General features: G+C 34.9%; 2 protein-coding genes and 1 non-coding gene across 3 annotated transcripts; 2 read left to right on the top strand and 1 right to left on the bottom strand.

Annotated features, from left to right (window-relative positions):
• Window positions 1–641: 641 nt before the first annotated feature.
• On the bottom strand, window positions 642–6518 carry LOC117129781 (ATP synthase subunit beta, chloroplastic). The gene is made up of 2 exons (XM_033283033.1): window positions 4544–6518; window positions 642–4478 (listed from the first exon to the last, which is right to left on the bottom strand). Exons 1-2 carry the CDS (start codon window positions 6021–6023, stop codon window positions 4132–4134), a joined length of 1827 nt encoding a protein of 608 aa, XP_033138924.1. The 5' UTR covers window positions 6024–6518; the 3' UTR covers window positions 642–4131.
• On the top strand, window positions 3946–4018 carry TRNAM-CAU. Its single transcript has one exon. It is a non-coding gene; the product is annotated as a tRNA-Met (tRNA).
• A 33-nt stretch (window positions 6519–6551) lies between the features above and the next one.
• On the top strand, window positions 6552–10370 carry LOC117129780 (ribulose bisphosphate carboxylase large chain). Its single transcript, XM_033283032.1, has one exon. The coding sequence runs from the start codon at window positions 6792–6794 to the stop codon at window positions 8250–8252; it is 1461 nt and encodes a 486-aa protein (XP_033138923.1). The 5' UTR covers window positions 6552–6791; the 3' UTR covers window positions 8253–10370.
• Window positions 10371–12069: the final 1699 nt, after the last annotated feature.

Genomic DNA, 12069 nt, shown 5'->3' with positions numbered 1-12069 from the left:
TTTGGTAGAGCAGAGGACTGAAAATCCTCGTGTCACCAGTTCAAATCTGGTTCTTGGCATAGGGCAGAGGACTGAAAATCCTCGTGCCACCAGTTCAAATCTGGTTCTTGGCATAGGATTGATTAATTTTGATAAGTTTATAGTCTTCAAATTAAACGTATCTTTAGTAAAAAAAGTGCAATAATCCTTTATCCCCCTCTCTTTTTTGTTCATGTTGTGGATCCATCCGTTCAAAAAAAATGTATAAGACTTTATACCTAATACATATTCGAAAGGAAAGTTCTGGTTGAAAGAATAAAAAAAAGTAAAAAAAAAAGATCTATATCTATCTATCTATATCTATCTATAGTATCTATCGTTGAAGGGCAGAAATACCCCCAAGATTCATTAGATTAGATACAATAGAAATAGAATTTTAACCCCCCCCCATTTATTGTATTGCTTTCCAATCTTATTTATTCATTCCCAGTTATGTGACTAAAGTTGACTAAGTTATGTGCGCGATACAAAGTTCATAATGCAGAACTCTTTTTTTTTTTTTAGTTCATCCTATTGGCTCGGCTTTTAGGAAAAAAGTATCTTTCAAATTGGAGATTAAGCTATCTATAATAATATGAATAAGACCTTAATTCTTCTGTTTGTTTGATCTAAAAACGACTCGAATTCGAAATATTCCGCGAAGGTCCGTAGTTGTAGAAACTAAGACTCATTTTTATCATTCAAATTTTTTATCATTCAATAAGCATCTTGTATTTCATAAAAATTGGGGGCAATATAATCCTTACGTAAAGGCCACCCTATCCAACTTTCGGGCATTAAGATCCGTTTCAGCCGCGGATGGCTATCATAAGTGATTCCTAACATATCATAAGATTCCCGTTCTTGAAAATCCGTACTTTTCCAAACCCAGAAAACAGATGGAATTCTGGGATTACTCCTGTGAGTAAATACTTTTATGCAAACTTCTTCCGCTTGATTGACACCATATTCTATTCTCGTAAGATGATACACACTGGCTAAGAGGCCACCTGGTGCCACATCATAGGCACATTGGGAACGTAAATAATTGTAACCATATACATATAAAATTACAGCAATAGAATGCCAATCTTCGGGCTTTATTTGTAAAGTCTCTATTCCTTGGTAATCGAAGCCCAACGATCTATGAACCAGCCCGCGTTTGGCTAGCCAAACGGACAAAGTGCCCTGCATCTTTTTTATTTCCCCCACACCTTTTTTATATAAATTTAAGTATTTCACATTTACCATGAGTTCTAATTTATGAAGATTTTTTTCTTATTCTCTCAAATCCTCCCTAATTCACTAATTCGTGGGAAGATACTGGGCTTTTGTATTTAAAAAATGTTTCAGTAGAGATCTCTGAAGTAGATGATGGTGGATAGAGTAATTCTTGATCATAATTTCCAGTCTGTGTACTGCGTACAACAAAAAACTTGTGATTGGTAGTAAAACACCGATTACCCCGTTGAGGTCTAATTCGATCCTTATAGATTTCTCTAGCTATTTTCTTACGAAGCTTTGTTATAGCGTCTATAACAGCCTCTGGTTTAGGTGGACAACCCGGCAAATAGACATCTACAGGAATTAGCTTATCAACCCCTCGAACAGTACTATAAGAATCGGTACTGAACATCCCCCCTGTAATTGTACACGCTCCCATAGCAATAACATACTTTGGTTCAGGCATTTGTTCATATAATCTCACTAAAGAAGGAGCCATTTTCATTGTTACTGTACCTGCTGTTAAAATAAGGTCCGCCTGTCTAGGACTTGATCTTGGTACTAGCCCATAACGATCAAAGTCAAATCGGGAGCCTATTAATGAGGCAAATTCAATAAAACAACAACTGGTACCATAAAGAAGCGGCCATAGGCTGGAAAGTCTTGACCAATTTGAAAGATCATTTAACGTAGTTGAAATAACTGAGTTTTTTGTTGTTCGATCAAGTACGGGAAACTTAATGGAATTCATAATTGTTTCAATGGTTTTTTTTTACTTTTTTTTGATTGTTATTGTACAAGTATTCAGGAAACGAACTAAGACCATTCCAACGCTCCTTTTCGCCATGCATAAACTAAACCAAGAATTAGGATAAGCACGAAAATGAAAGCTTCTATAAAAGCGGATACCCCTAGTACATCGAAACTCATTGCCCACGGATACAGAAAAACGGTTTCAACATCAAAAACAACAAAAACTAGAGCAAACATATAATAACGGATTCTAAATTGTAACCAAGCATCCCCGATCGGTTCTATACCTGATTCATAACTAGAAAGTTTCTCCGGCCCCTTCGTAATTGGAGATAAAACCCCGGAAATTAGAAATGCCAAAACAGGAATAGCACTTGATATTATTAAAAATGCCCAGAAAATATCATATTCGTAAAGCAGAAACATAGACGAACTCCTATGAATGTGGAAAAAATACCCGCTTAGTCAATTCCAATCGGAGTGGATTGGGCAAGGTATATATAACTCTTGCGTCAAAACAAAAATTCAGGTTAATCGAATCATTTATTTTCGTTTGGTTGCTGTGGTAGACGTCTCCTTTTAAGATTTATTGATTGTAATCTTATTTTCAGTACACTTATTACTTAATATTTCCATGTTTCTATTACTAATAGTTTCTCATATTAATAATATAATATTAATATGATTAATAACTAGTAATTTTTTTTATTTCTGTTTCTTAAATTTGCTTTATGTTTTATTTAAAAATAAAACAAATTGATAAAAATATCTTCGTTTTTAAAATTATGACGTATCAAAAAATCCACTTACGACTATGAAAATGAATGAATAAAAAACGTTTATTCTAAATTATAAGTATCTATCTAGATATATCGATAGATAGTGATTGGATCCACTGAAATCAAATTTGGTTTTCCGTTTTATTCTGAACGACCCCCAGGACTTATGGTTTAGGGTCTGGGAGTTTTTTTTATGAACCAACAAATTGAAAGTAACCAGTTAGAAATAAAGAATACAATAATAAGTCAAAAATTATCCAATTATTTGGATTTGAATGTCATTTATTAGAATAAATTTATTAGTTAGGGCTATACGGATTCGAACCGTAGACCTGCTCGGTAAAAGAGCTCGAACTTATTATTATCAAAATGATTCGAACTCTTTCAAAGACCCAACATGCATTTTTTTTTGCATTGGGCTCTTTCATTAACTGATAGAAAGATCAGTTAGTCTACCATATTTTTTCTTAAAAAAAAAAGATAAGAAATGGTTCCAAGTACTCTGATTGATTATTTTTTAATTCTATAATTCTAATACAATACAGAATAACTACCAAAGTGTTTCAAAGAAGGGTTCTCTTGACGTAGGTTTGCTTTTGGTCTAGATCAACTTAAGTTAAATATAGTCTCTAACATCCTGATTAAAAAATCAAATATGAAACTTGCTACACCTTAAGGTTCATAGGACGAAAAGATCATTTTTGAGTTCCTTATACTCATTCTGCCTAGCATTAAGTAGACTGGGTATTCACCCTATCAATATCTCAAATCAATGATGGGTTCTATTAATTCCCTACCGAAATGGGGTACTTTAATAGGACCTAATGTCAGGCTATTGTTCTCCTCTTTTTCCTAAAAAAAAGTCATGGAGTAAGACATCGATTTATTAATAAGATCAATCAATTGGTTTGATTGCGTGATGGACTCCTCTGAAAAACTTTGGCGCACGTGTAAACGAGGTGCTCTACCTAACTGAGCTATAGCCCTTGTGTTTATGATCCACATTTTATCTTATCATGTAGATAATTTCTTGTCAAGATTAATATTATATGATCGAACATTATATCTCTTTCATCTCGTTGTTTATTGGTATTGCTTAGAAATAATATTGGATTTATAATCCTATCGATGTGATAAGTATCCCCGTGCCTTCTCTTTACGATGATAAATAACCTACTTAACTCAGTGGTTAGAGTATTGCTTTCATACGGCAGGAGTCATTGGTTCAAATCCAATAGTAGGTATAACTTATTAGACACCATGATCAATGGTGTCTAATAAGTTTTTGTAGCCAGCTTTTTTTTTTTTTTTTCTCGCTTTTGGATCCTATTTTTTTATACGTCAGCTAGTTACAAAATCAAATCGTATTGAGAGCCTCGACGCGTGTCCGAGCTCGTCTGAGAGCTAGATTTGCCTCAATTGTTTGTCTCTTGCCTTCAGCTTTTCTCAAGTTCGCCTCTGCTATTTCAAGAGTTTGCTGAGCTTCTTGTGGATCAATGTCACTATTCTTCTCTGCATCATTTACTAAAATAGTAATTTCATTATTGCCTATTCTAGCAAAACCGCCCATCAGAGCCATTGTTAACCATTGGTTATTAAGGCGTATTTTCAAAATACCTATATCAACAGCTGTGGCAATCGGCGCGTGATTTGGTAATACGCCAATTTGTCCACTATTAGTAGATAAAATGATTTCTTTTACTTCTGAATCCCAAACAATTCGATTCGGAGTCAGTACACAAAGATTTAAGGTCATTTCTTCAATTTACTCTCCATTTCTAAGTTCGTAGCCTTCGCAGTAGCTTCATCGATGTTACCCACTAAGTAAAAGGCCTGTTCAGGAAGAGAATCAAATTCTCCGGAAAGGATCAAATTAAACCCTCTAATTGTTTCCGCTAGCCCAACATATTTTCCCGGAGAACCTGTAAATACTTCTGCTACGAAAAAAGGTTGTGATAAGAAACGCTCAATCTTTCGTGCTCTTGCGACGGTTAAGCGATCCTCTTCGGATAATTCGTCCAACCCCAGGATAGCTATAATGTCCTGAAGCTCCTTGTAACGTTGTAAAGTTTGCTTTACTTGTTGCGCAGTTTCATAATGTTCCTCGCCAACGATTCGAGGTTGTAGCATAGTTGACGTTGAATCTAAAGGATCTACCGCTGGATAGATACCTTTAGCAGCTAATCCTCTTGATAGTACGGTAGTCGCATCTAAATGTGCAAATGTGGTGGCAGGAGCAGGGTCAGTCAAATCGTCTGCAGGTACATAAACTGCTTGAATAGAGGTTATGGACCCTTTTTTCGTAGAAGTAATTCTTTCTTGTAAAGAACCCATTTCGGTACTAAGGGTGGGTTGGTAACCCACAGCAGAAGGCATTCTACCCAATAAAGCGGATACCTCGGATCCTGCTTGTACAAAACGGAAGATATTGTCGATAAATAGAAGTACGTCTTGCTCATTAACATCTCGGAAATATTCTGCCATAGTTAAGGCAGTCAGACCAACTCTCATACGAGCTCCCGGCGGTTCATTCATCTGACCGTAGACTAGGGCTACTTTGGAGTCCGCAAGGTTTAGTTCATTAATGACTCCAGATTCTTTCATTTCCATGTAAAGATCATTTCCTTCACGAGTTCGTTCGCCTACTCCACCAAATACGGATACACCACCATGAGCTTTGGCAATGTTGTTGATCAATTCCATAATTAGTACTGTTTTACCCACGCCAGCCCCACCGAATAGTCCGATTTTTCCCCCACGACGATAAGGGGCCAAAAGATCTACTACTTTAATTCCTGTTTCAAAAATAGATAAGGTTGTATCTAAGTCTATAAAAGCAGGCGCGGATTTATGGATAGGAGATGTTGTGAGAGTATCGACAGGACCTAAATTATCAACAGGTTCCCCAAGTACATTGAAAATTCGTCCTAGAGTCGCTCCGCCGACTGGAACACTTAGAGGATTTCCCATATCAACCACGTCCATCCCTCTCTTTAAACCCTCGGTCGCGCTCATAGCTACAGCTCTAACTCGGTTGTTTCCTAATAATTGCTGTACTTCACAAGTCACATTAATTTCTTGACCAAGCGTATCTCGACCCTTAACCACCAGAGCATTGTAAATATTAGGCATCTTGCCCGGGGGAAAGGCTACATCCAGTACCGGACCAATGATTTGGGCAATACGTCCCAGGTTGTTTTTTTCACGTATTGAAACCGCTGGATCCGAAGTAGTAGGATTTATTCTCATAATAAAAAATATGTTCAATTTTGTTGCGAAATTTTTCGAATACAGAAAAAATCTTCGTATAGTAAATTCATTGGTTAATTCAATAATAAATGGGAGTAAGCACTCGATTTCATTGGTACCACCCAAGCGAATATGCAATTCAATTTTTTACTTAATTAAATTTCAATGAAGGAATAGTCGTTTTCAAGCTCAACTAACCAAAACCTAGTTTTAAAATAAAAAATATATGAATAAAAAAAATTTTTGTGGAAAGTCTTTGATTTATTTGTCATAATAGGCAAGACTTTGTTTTATCTAGCCAATTCCGAAATGGAACTCTATTTATGATTCATTATTTCGATCTCATTAGCTTTTTTTTTTTCATATTTTCATTTTAGCATATCCGGTTATGCGTCCCATCGATATCAACCCCCCCCTTGTTTTTCATTTTCATGGATGAATTCCGCATATTGTCATATCTAGGATTTACATATACAACATATATTACTGTCAAGAGTGATTTTATTATTATTTTAATATTAAATATTTCGATTTATAAAAAGTCAAAGATTCAAAACTGGAAAAACAAGTATTAGGTTGCGCTATACATATGAAAGAATATACAATAATGATGTATTTGGCGAATCAAATATCATGGTCTAATAAAGAATCATTCTGATTAGTTGATAATTTTGTGAAAGATTCCTGTGAAAAAGGTTAATTAAATCTATTCCTAATTTATGTCGAGTAGACCTTGTTGTTTTGTTTTATTGCAAGAATTCTAAATTCATGACTTGTAGGGAGGGACTTATGTCACCACAAACAGAGACTAAAGCAAGTGTTGGATTCAAAGCTGGTGTTAAAGAGTATAAATTAAATTATTATACTCCTGAATATGAAACCAAGGATACTGATATCTTGGCAGCATTCCGAGTAACTCCTCAACCCGGAGTTCCACCTGAAGAAGCAGGGGCTGCGGTAGCTGCTGAATCTTCTACTGGTACATGGACAACTGTGTGGACCGATGGGCTTACCAGCCTTGACCGTTACAAAGGACGATGCTACCACATCGAGCCCGTTCCAGGAGAAGAAACTCAATTTATTGCGTATGTAGCTTACCCATTAGACCTTTTTGAAGAAGGGTCTGTTACTAACATGTTTACCTCAATTGTGGGTAACGTATTTGGGTTCAAAGCCCTGGCTGCTCTACGTCTAGAGGATCTGCGAATCCCTCCGGCTTATACTAAAACTTTCCAGGGACCACCTCATGGTATCCAAGTTGAAAGAGATAAATTGAACAAGTATGGACGTCCCCTATTAGGATGTACTATTAAACCTAAGTTGGGGTTATCCGCGAAGAACTATGGTAGAGCAGTTTATGAATGTCTACGTGGTGGACTTGATTTTACCAAAGATGATGAGAATGTGAACTCTCAACCATTTATGCGTTGGAGAGACCGTTTCTTATTTTGTGCCGAAGCTATTTATAAATCACAGGCTGAAACAGGTGAAATCAAAGGACATTATTTGAATGCTACTGCGGGTACATGCGAAGAAATGATGAAAAGAGCTATATTTGCCAGAGAATTGGGAGTTCCTATCGTAATGCATGACTACTTAACAGGGGGATTCACCGCAAATACTAGTTTGGCTCATTATTGCCGAGATAATGGCCTACTTCTTCACATCCACCGTGCAATGCACGCTGTTATTGATAGACAGAAGAATCATGGTATGCACTTCCGTGTACTAGCTAAAGCTTTACGTCTATCGGGTGGAGATCATGTTCACGCGGGTACAGTAGTAGGTAAACTTGAAGGAGACAGGGAGTCAACTTTGGGCTTTGTTGATTTACTGCGCGATGATTATGTTGAAAAAGACCGAAGTCGTGGTATCTTTTTCACTCAAGATTGGGTCTCACTACCAGGTGTTCTACCTGTGGCTTCAGGGGGTATTCACGTTTGGCATATGCCTGCTTTGACCGAGATCTTTGGAGATGATTCCGTACTACAATTTGGTGGCGGAACTTTAGGCCACCCTTGGGGAAATGCACCGGGTGCCGTAGCTAACCGAGTAGCTCTAGAAGCATGTGTACAAGCTCGTAATGAGGGACGTGATCTTGCAGTCGAGGGTAATGAAATTATCCGTGAGGCTTGCAAATGGAGTCCTGAACTAGCTGCTGCTTGTGAAGTATGGAAGGAGATCACATTTAACTTCCCAACCATCGATAAATTAGATGGCCAAGACTAGAAATTAGATTAGTAATTCACGTCCGTTTTATTAGTTTAATTGCAATTAAACTCGGCTCAATCTTTTTTTTACTAAAAGGATTGAGCCGAGTTTATCTAGTGTATATACTGTTTTTGATAGATACATACTTAATCTAGATATACAAAATCTGAAAAAAAAAGAAGATTAAACACAACTACACTTTTGTATTGTAGTGTCCACAAGAAATTCTATACGAAATATGGATTCTTAGGATTTTTTTATTCTTTTTTTAAGTTTCGTGTCAGGGCTTGAACCAAGTATCCCCACTTCTTCTACCCATTCTGCATGTTGTCCTTTTCTTTTCATTCCGTATTGGAATAAAAACCTTTTTTTTATATTAGTATACGAGATTTTACTAAAAAAGTTCTTCATATCGTTATATTCATAAGCGAAGAACAAATATTTCTTTTTTTTAATGAGAATTTTACACAATATAAGAAAATCCTTATTTTCATTTAGAATTGAAATTTATTAATTTCAATTGCTTTTACTTAATAATCTTAGCAATTAGCAATTGCATTGACATGCTTTGCTTACTCTGAATAGAAAATGAACTATTCAAATTTTTTTTTTTGCATTTTTCAATTTTTTCATTGAATGACTATTCATCTATTGTTATTTTATTTTCATGTAAATAGAGGCCAGAAGCTCTATGGAAAAATCGTGGTTCAATTTGATGTTTTCTAAGGGAGAATTGGAATACAGAGGCGAGCTAAGTAAAGCAATGGATAGTTTTGCTCCTATTGAAAAGACTACTATAAGTAAAGACCGGTTTATATATGATATGGATAAAAACTTTTATGGTTGGGGTGAGCGTTCTAGTTATTACAATAATGTTGATCTTTTAGTTAACTCCAAGGACATTCGGAATTTCATATCGGATGACACCTTTTTTGTTAGGGATAGTAATAAAAATAGTTATTCTATATATTTTGATATAAAAAAGAAAAAATTTGAGATTAACAATGATTTGAGTGACCTAGAAATTTTTTTTTATAGTTATTGTAGTTCTAGTTATCTGAATAATAGATCTAAAGGTGACAACGATCTGCACTATGATCCTTACATTAAGGATACTAAATATAATTGTAATAATCACATTAATAGTTGCATTGACTCTTATTTTCGTTCTCACATCTGTATTAATAGTCACTTTTTAAGCGATAGTAATAATTCCAATGAAAGTTACATTTATAATTTCATTTGTAGTGGAAGTGGAAAGATTCGTGAAAGCAAAAATGACAAGATAAGAACTAATAGTAATCGTAATAATTTAATGAGTTCTAAGGCTTTCGATATAACTAAAAACTACAATCAATTGTGGATTCAATGCGACAATTGTTATGGATTAATGTATAAGAAAGTCGAAATGAATGTTTGTGAAGAATGTGGACATTATTTGAAAATGACCAGTTCAGAGAGAATTGAGCTTTCGATTGATCCGGGTACTTGGAATCCTATGGATGAAGACATGGTCTCTGCGGATCCCATTAAATTTCATTCGAGGGAGGAACCTTATAAAAAGCGTATTGCCTCTGCTCAAAAAAAGACAGGGTTGACTGACGCTATTCAAACAGGTACAGGTCAATTAAACGGTATTCCGGTAGCTCTTGGGGTTATGGATTTTCAGTTTATGGGGGGTAGTATGGGATCCGTAGTAGGCGAAAAAATAACTCGTTTGATCGAGTATGCTACCAATCAATGTTTACCTCTTATTTTAGTGTGTTCTTCCGGAGGAGCACGAATGCAAGAAGGAAGTTTAAGTTTGATGCAAATGGCTAAAATTTCTTCGGTTTTATGTGATTATCAATCAAGTAAAAAGTTATTCTATATATCAATTCTTACATCTCCTACTACCGGTGGGGTGACAGCAAGTTTTGGTATGTTGGGGGATATCATTATTGCCGAACCCTATGCCTATATTGCATTTGCGGGTAAAAGAGTAATTGAACAAACATTGAAAAAAGCCGTGCCTGAAGGTTCACAAGCAGCTGAATCTTTATTACGTAAGGGCTTATTGGATGCAATTGTACCACGTAATCCTTTAAAAGGTGTTGTGAGTGAGTTATTTCAGCTCCATGCTTTTTTTCCTTTGAACAAAAATGAAATCAAATAAAACAGTTAGTTTATCATAATTAAACGAAAACCCTGAAAAATTCATTTTTCTTTAGAATCATTTTTTTATCGATATTCTTGTTTACTACTCAGTAAACCTTTATCAACAAGATAAAAAGTGAATTTTTGCTTTCGGGAAGTTCAAATTCGACTAGAAAAATAAAACAAAGTTTTTTTCCTCTCTTGCTTGCATATGGATAGATAATTCAAATAGAGATATAGATCTATAGAGAGTCTTGCATCGTTTTGCATTTCCCGAAAATTCCCTGTTGGTGGATCAGATTCCAATCAATTTTGTATAAAATTTTAATGGAATAAAATTTTTTCTTTATTAATGACTATTAGAAGACAAAAAGAACAAAAAGAATAATAAATCTAACAGGTAGATTATGATAATACATCTATTTTATTTTGAAAGATTAATAAGTCCATTTATTTAGTTTGGCGTTTCTTGTACCTATTTTTTTATTCTATTTCTAGTAGGTTCTATTCTATATATTTCTATTAGGTTGTATATTAGTATTCGATATATATTTACTTAAAGATACTTAGTATAATTATATAATATATATAATAGAAATAATAAAACTACAAGATATTCTAAGATATCTTTAGAATTCAGAATATAACAATAACAGGTACAAATATTAAATTGAGGTACCCCATTTTATGACAACTTTCAACAACTTACCCTCTATTTTTGTGCCTTTAGTAGGCCTAGTCTTTCCGGCACTTGCAATGGCTTCTTTATTTCTTCATATTCAAAAAAATAAGATTTTTTAGATCGGATGAGACCGAATCGTATAACTCCCCTTTTTATTTTAAAAACTTCGATTTGATAAGACCCATTTGGTAGAATATTGTATAACACATAGATTCCTACAAACATAACTAAAAAAAGTTTTTATGCATGTGTAAACGTATTATATGGGGTAACTCAATTTGCGCTCTTTTGAAAAAATGGATCATCATCGGACCGCTGGATGAAATTCAAGTCAATGTATTTATTTGTATGTATATAGTTATAGGGGATCATATAAAGGAAGGAGATTTTATTATTTTAGATATAAACAATTATATAAATTATTCCTAAAGTAAAGGTTCACAACAAAATAGTTATAGTTGATGAGAGTTACTTTGAAAACAAAAAAAGGAAAGTCATATTTTCTCAATTCCAAAAAATTGTATAACTGGATCTAATATATATGAGTTGGCGATCAGAATCTCTATGGATAGAATTTATAACGGGGTCTCGAAAAACAAGTAATTTCTGCTGGGCCTTTATCCTATTTTTAGGTTCATTGGGATTCTTATTGGTTGGAACTTCCAGTTATCTTGGTAAAAATTTTATATCGTTAGTTGCATCTCAGGAAATCCTTTTTTTTCCACAAGGGATTGTGATGTCTTTCTATGGGATCGCGGGTCTCTTTATTAGTTGCTATTTGTGGTGCACTATTTTGTGGAATGTGGGTAGTGGTTATGATCTTTTCGACCGAAAAGAAGGGATAGTACGTATTTTTCGTTGGGGATTTCCTGGAAAAAGCCGTCGCATCTTTTTACGATTCCTTATGAAAGATATTCAGTCGATCAGAATCGAAGTTAAAGAGGGTGTTTCTGCCCGGCGTGTCCTTTATATGGAAATTAGAGGTCAAGGGGCTATTCCTTTAATTCGTACTGATGA

The sequence above is a fragment of the Brassica rapa genome, unplaced genomic scaffold (genome assembly GCF_000309985.2).
Source record: "Brassica rapa cultivar Chiifu-401-42 unplaced genomic scaffold, CAAS_Brap_v3.01 Scaffold0156, whole genome shotgun sequence".
In the NCBI taxonomy this organism is placed as follows: Eukaryota; Viridiplantae; Streptophyta; class Magnoliopsida; order Brassicales; family Brassicaceae; genus Brassica; species Brassica rapa.
The sequence above is the reverse complement of the archived record's forward strand: the minus strand, read 5'-3'. Positions and strand labels throughout refer to the sequence as shown.